At 42.2% G+C, this 7,338-nt stretch overlaps 1 protein-coding gene across 1 annotated transcript; it reads left to right on the top strand.

Moving 5' to 3' along the window:
• Positions 1–4,866: 4,866 nt before the first annotated feature.
• Positions 4,867–5,796, top strand: LOC138579702 (olfactory receptor 5V1-like). The gene has a single exon (XM_069649941.1). The coding sequence runs from the start codon at positions 4,867–4,869 to the stop codon at positions 5,794–5,796; it is 930 nt and encodes a 309-aa protein (XP_069506042.1).
• Positions 5,797–7,338: the final 1,542 nt, after the last annotated feature.

Raw genomic sequence — 7,338 nt, forward strand, 5'->3', positions numbered from 1 at the left:
AGTTTTGTAATTAAACTAAATGCAAAATAAAAATAAAAAATAAAAAGAAATAAGGATTATTATTATCCACAGAAAACCACTTGGAGTCAGAGGATGTGCTAGATGAGTGGTACCCTGGGAACATCACTGTTACACTGCACTTGGTAAGTATGGTAAGTATTTCAATCAGGCGGTAAACCCTGGTCTCAGCCTAGTTTTCAGCGCACAGCTGAAATGCTTATTTTATTATATCTATAGGTTCAATATATTGGGCCTCATTACACGGTAGGCGGTAAGGGTTTACCGGTACCGGTATTTTACCGGTACCTGTAAATCCTTACCGCCTTACTACGAGGTCGCTTTGCAGGTTGGAGAATTTAACGCCTGCTTTTTGCAGGCGTTAAAAACCAACCCGCAAAGGGACCAGGGAGCTAATTACGGTACCGCAATTTGCGGTGCCGTAATTAGCACCTTCCCCATTCCCATTATGCCCTATGAGGCAAAAATGGGAATGGGGAAGGGCAATGGGGGAAGGGGGAATTACTGCCCTACCAACCTTGGAATAGGGTGGTAATTCCCCTTTCCACCAAGGCGGTGCCGGTATTTTACTGCGCCGTCCTTGTAATGAGGCCCATTGAGTGACATACCACTCATATCACACCCCTTCTCAAAAACCCCAGGTCACGATGGACCAGGAATCAGGCTGGTTGGTAAACGTAATACATATTTATTTATTTAAAATTCAAATCAAGCATATACTTTTGAAGAGGGAGCAGCAATCACCAATGTGGTGACAGTAACGTAAAGATAACACTTAAGTTAGGATTTCCCCCTGCAATATTCCTCAACCCACAAAAAAACCAATTCTAAATAGATATAAGGAAGCAGCAGGTAATCAGGAATAAGGAATGGGAAAACAGAATTTCAATCCAACCTTCCCTCCCCAAACAAGAGCGAAAAATGGATTTGAAATCTTATACTTTAAAATGACATTCGGGAATGGCTTGTGTGCAAAAATACTTAAATCAATTCAAATCTCTATGGAAGCAACATAGGAAACATACTATCAATCATGAGCTATAGTCTGAGAAAAAGTAAACACTTTGAATCTGAATAGAAGGTTGAAAACAATTTAGAATAAAAATCACACAGGTAAATCTTTGCAATATTGTGGATTCCCGCCTAAAATTAACCAAACTGTTTTTAAGAAAAATAGGCGAAATACACTGATGGGCAACTCAGGCAGGACAGGATCAGGATCATCTAGGCTGTTCTGGTCTCTGGACTGCACTGGACTGGCCCTTCTGGTTACTGGAGACTGGAGATCAGTGGGGTGGCGAGTTTGCAGGCATACATCTAGTAGTAGCAAGTCAGGTTAGATCAGGATGCTTCCCTTGGGTTTTGGGGATTTTTAGAATTTGAGGCCTAGCTGAAAAGGGGTTCAGCAATGAAATCTGGATCAAGTAGATGAAGAAATCAGGAACAGGATGCCACACAGGTATTCAGGAAGAAAGTCAGGAATCAGTGCTGTCAGTTTCCCTTATTTATCATGCCAAATGATATCACTCCAGTATATGGTAGGGGCAGGCTTACTACCCACACCCATAATGCAAGGATTGGGAAAGAGCATAGTTTCCGCCTTGCTCTCCGCTGATTGGATCACAGAAAAGGATGTAATGTTTATGGGATGATTTTTACAATGTCTAGAAACCTCCCCTAGCCACTGGAACTACAATCTAATTTTGCCATAAATACATATGTATACAGTTATAACCACTGAGAAAATCAGATACATTGGTTACATATTTTGTGAGTCATATTTCCATCCAAACCCCAAGTCTGTGGGACCTGGTTTTGCCTCTCTGCTACATTTTGGCAATTTTAACTATGAAAGATATGGCTTAAAATTTCCCAACTTGGTACCCAGATGTGCATTTACCCCTGTGATGTGTGTACAAAATGTTATGATCGCAATATCAATACTTTCCCCACAATCTGTCATTCTTTACAAATTCTGTTCCTTATGCACTAATGAGTTCTACCAGGTTTTCACTGAAAGAGCATAAAATTAGATTTAAAACTACACACTTTTCATATGTTTCCTCATTCTTGCTGAAAAGGTAACTGTCTTTAAAGTTCAGTTACAAAATAGGCTTTTTTAGAACCAAAAGGAAGTTTATTGTCACTTAATTGTTTTTTTTTCTTTTCCCCAACTGCAAGCAAATGTCAATTCCTTTGAAGCAGGATGAGGGGCCTCTCTCTTGATTGAAGTTTCCTGCCCCTCACACTTGACAGGTGAGAGTCTTAGCCTGCTATTGTCTCAGCCTGGAGCAAAGACAAATGTGTGATGCGACTTAGGAAGTCCCTTTAACCTGTGTATTCAAAGCCTCCAAGCTAGCAATTAGTCACTTTCCTGTTCCAGAAGTTTCATGAGGTGTCACCCTTTCTCAGGGCTAGCAACTGGCAGAGCAAGTTTTTTTTAATATAGTTTGCCAACTCAGCCTGGGTTTTAGCTTTGATTTTCTCCTTTTAAATCTTGATTTTAAAACTACAGAATTAAAACAATTTATAGGTGTATTTTTAACAGTAACACATCCTTTCACATTTCTAAGTAATCAGGCCTTCTCACAACAATGTACTTTTAAATAGGCAATTTTCCCCCTTCAGTCAGGAAAGCTCACATTTTACTATTTCTTTAAATTCAGTTTTCATCCCCATCAAATATACACTTTCTGTAGCTGCAGTTCTTTTCTTGAGTGCTGGAGTTGTTTTGCAGCATGGATACAGTTACAGGCATCTATTTAGTGTTTTTCTCTGCAGAGCTGATCCTTGATACTGTTGCAAAGAAAATAGATGTGTTTCCTGTGTTAAATGAAAACAAAGCCCCATGTTGATTTTTCAAGGATACATTTGACAGGAGCTGTCATTCAAATGTGGCCCGGTTCCTCTGAGACTCAAGCATGATCCTGGGCATTTCAGGGCCTTTTTAACCACAGTGGTTCTATGAGAAACTGATGAATTTAGCTCCAAGCAGCACTATTAAGGTTGAGAAAGTGTAATTTTAAAGAGGCATTTTGGGTTTTCAGCAAACTAATGCTACCTCTTTCACTTCACTCCATGTTAAATGTTGCAGAGCACACAGGCACATTCCTGCAGTGAGTACTCTGTTACACCCCACCTGAAATGTGTGTGGCAGTGGGTGCAGCCATCATTTTCTGGTTGTTAATAACACACAGTTTCTAGATCTTGTCACGCACAGGAGTCAGTGCGGCCATTTTGTGCTGTTTCTTAACCAATGAAGCAAAGCGATGTAGCATAGCACAGCTGAGTCGGTCGAAATATCCCACACTACCATAGCACCCTCCAACAGCAATGCACAATCACTGAGGTAAACCACCTATGGTAGAGAACAATCATCACAGGCATTCTGCCCCAAACACAACAGTGTGCAGTATCTTTGAATGTTCAATCTTACCCTGCAGTTTAGCGAGTACACAGGCACATGTAGGTGCCGCTCCAATATAATCCTGACTGCTATTGTGACTGTGTGGCACCCAGCAAACCTCAGCTTGATGCCTATCTTGGGCGAGCCCTAGATGTGTCCCTTCCATACACATACATTGGCACGCCCCTCAGTTAAATATACTTCTATACAGTGTTAGCAGAACATACTGAAAAGTCCCAATACTACAATAGCCGTGAATAATGAAAATGTAAAGAAGGAAAGCTGAATCCACAAATCCCAAGTAGCACCTGGAAAAGGCATCTGGAGGAGGCTCAGGGTGCCCTAAAAATAGAAAGGCTTAGAGAACCTCTACAGGAGCTCACAGATCCCTTCCATCCAATAGATAGAGACTAACAATCTGCATGTACCATGGCTTGCAATCCTTGCACCAAAGTAACCCAAAAGTAATGTTATCTAACTCTATAGGTGCCCTGAATTGAATCACTATGAATGTTGGTACTCAGACATAATAATACTGGCCCCATAGGGCCATATCCTGTTAACTGGGCACACTATAGTGTTTCCTGACTTCCATGCCTGGGGATGATGGAATCCATTGTGCCTGCGATAAGTGGCAATAATGGAACGTGACACTTCTGTTCCAATGGACATAATGAAATCTGGCAAGGCTGTATAAAGTCGGCATATCTTGAGAATGGGGTGAGTTTTCCCTTGCAAAGAGGTGGGGTAATTATTGGGCCTTTTGGATTATATTTACCTTTTGGGTTTTGGATTTCTATTTTTCTTTACAAGAGTCTGAGGATGGTGGGCACACTCTCCTCGCTTGATCTGTATGCTGGTCTACCTATCATGTTTCGTGGTGGTCAATGAATCTCAAAGGTGTGATTGCCTTGATGTCGGATGGCAATGCCTGCATTGCGAGCTGAGCACCAGCAAACAGGATGTCAATTACTGGTAATAGATGTACTGAAGACTGCAGACATATGATGACACGCCTATACAGTTATGAGAATGTTTGGGCATGGTTTATTGAGAGGTTGGTTTATCTCTATACACTCATGGGATTAACCACTGCATGCAGTCTTTGCAGAGTTGAACCATACGGCACTCGCTAACGTAAACGTTAGGTTCCAAATCACTGAACTGGCTTGAAACATTACAAGTGATATCAGTATACTGGGGCCACATCCAATCAGATTCTACTATTTAATGTTTCTCTCACTTTCATATATAACAAGGTTGTGCAGCGACTGCTAATAGGTGAACTCATGACTTGCGTAGGTGTGCTTCTCTAGATGTGTTTTGGGAAATGTGATGCTAGCACCATATCTCTCCCAACCATTGCATCAACGGGACTGCCAACACTAAGAGTAACCTTGTGTGTGCCTTTACTTTCAGACTTCGCTCCTTCACAGCACAAAATGGGAGGAGAAAATCTGAGTTCAGCGGAAGGCTTCCTGATGGTGGGATTTTCCGATCTTCCAGAGTTCCAAGTTCCCCTTTTTACTGCATTGTTACTGGTTTACTTGATGACATTGGCAGGAAACCTTCTTATTATGGTAACAATTTACTGTAATTTACATCTGCACACACCCATGTATTTCTTCCTCTCAAATTTGTCCTTCATCGACATCTGTCAGACGTCAAACATTTTCCCTCAGATGCTGGCCCACTTCTTCCAGGAGGGGACCCACATTTCTATGTTCGAGTGTCTGCTGCAGGTGTATTTGTTCATATGTATGTTAGCTATAGAAGTCCTCGTCCTCACAGTCATGGCTTACGATCAATATGTGGCCATCTGCAACCCCTTGCGATACATGTCCATCATGAATAAGGAGGTGTGCATGCAGCTCACTGCTGGGAGCTGGGCTCTTGCTCTCATGATACCAGTACCTATACTATTACCTGTACTATTATCTGGATTCACATTCTGTGGGTCCCGCATCATCAACCACATTTTCTGTGATTTTGCAGCCTTGATGAAGATTTCGTGCAGCAGCACTCTTCCAATTGAAGTGCTTACTTTTGTTTTGGGTTCAATCATAACGCTGATGTCATTTGTTTTAATCGCCACTTCTTACATCAACATCACCTCATGCATCCTGAAAATCCAATCTAAGGGCGGGCGACACAAGGCCTTCTTGACATGTGCCTCTCACCTCACAGTGGTATTGTTATTCTATGGATCTGTCTGTTCTGTGTTCCTTCGCCCAATGTCAACGTCTTCAATGAAGGAAAACAAGATAGTGTCCCTTGCACACCTCGCTGTTACTCCAATGTGTAACCCCATAATTTACAGTCTCAAGAATGCAGAAGTAAAAAAAAAACTCCGAAAATTTCTATTGCTTTAATGGGGGCAGAATGAGCCTTTCTTTCCAACAGAAAAAAACATTTTGCAAGCTGCTACTGATATGTGTTGTCATGTAAATCTTTTTGTGGAGGCTTTAATGCAAAACGTCTGTATAATGTTGGATTTCATGGCATGCACAAGAAATCAATGTTAGGTCTAAACAATGGCCCTCATAACAAGGTGGGCGCAAAGGGATACTGGGCACTGGTAATGACACCGGTGCCGGTAATCCCTTTGAGCCCTATTCCGAGGTCCATTTCCGGGTCCTTCCCTTAACGCCTGGTTTTACCATGCGTTAAGGACGGGACCCGCAAAGGGATACCGGGTCAATAACGGTACCGCAATTTGCCGTACCGTTATTGACGCCCTCCCCCTTCCCATTGAGCCCTATTGGGGCTCAAATGGGAATGTGGAATGGCTTTACAAATGGGGACTTACCAGTCCCGCCAAGGTCGGACTGGAGCGTTAAGTCCCCATACCACCAAGTCAGTGGCAGTACCGGTATTGGTGCTAGCCATGGTGCTAATAGCGCCATGACTAGCACCAACCTCGGAATGTAGTTAAAGTGTTTTTCAGGTCTTTGCTCATCTCCTGGTGAGATTTGTGTTGCTTTTCAGGATTCTGCAACATTCTCCTATAGCCTGAATCTGCCCTTATGCCTTTAGAGCAATACATTAATGAAAGGTGATCTTTGGGAGGTTTGGTCAGGTTTGGGTTTGTTCATAGTAATAAGAAACCATGGAAAAAGTTACTTGAGTGGGAATAAATGCTGCAGGAAAGGATACAAGATGGGGGGCATAGGGAGGACAAAGGCTGAAGATAAGGGCAGGTTAAGAAGAGGAAGTGATGAGCATCTGGGAATGACATCAAGATGATAATCAGCACATTGAGTTCTGTATGAAGACACTCATGTAAATGAATGCACTAGCAGCAGGTTTGTATCTGGGTGGCTGAACATTTCATCTGTCAGAAGTTTACAAAAGTGGATATCGATGGAGATTTCTTGGCCTAACAAGGACCACTGCAACTCTATCACTTAATCTGCATATCACCCTTGGGAGTGTGCTAAGGAAGAACCAGGAGCACTGTTAAGACTGTAACATAACAATATAAGATTTGATGAAAGCTATGCATCCCTGAAAGGCCACTAGGGCTGGGAGAGAGTCAAGTTGCCCATAAGGTGCACTTCATGCAGTCTTCTGATCCCTCTGTCTTTACCCACATGCATATCATTGCAGTTGGTAATTTTACAACTGGAAGAGCACATGATTGGTTGACAATTGCCAAGGGTGCAATGCTACATGTATAAAGTGTCTCTGATATGAAAGCTGACTGCACTTCACAAGTTTGACTTTGCCTTTCATCCTGTGCCTAACTTAGCACCTTACAATTGGCATACAAATATGTTCCACGCTGTCGCAAGCTATTGGCCTTCTCACATACTTGCCCTTGTATTTTTCCTCTCCTTCTTGGATGATTCAACACTGCCTGCTGTGTTACCAAATACCAGTAGTCTTTGAATAGCTGGGAAAGTAGGATGTTA

The sequence above is a fragment of the Ambystoma mexicanum genome, chromosome 3p (genome assembly GCF_040938575.1).
Source record: "Ambystoma mexicanum isolate Mex_15411 chromosome 3p, UKY_AmexF1_1, whole genome shotgun sequence".
Lineage (NCBI taxonomy): Eukaryota > Metazoa > Chordata > Amphibia > Caudata > Ambystomatidae > Ambystoma > Ambystoma mexicanum.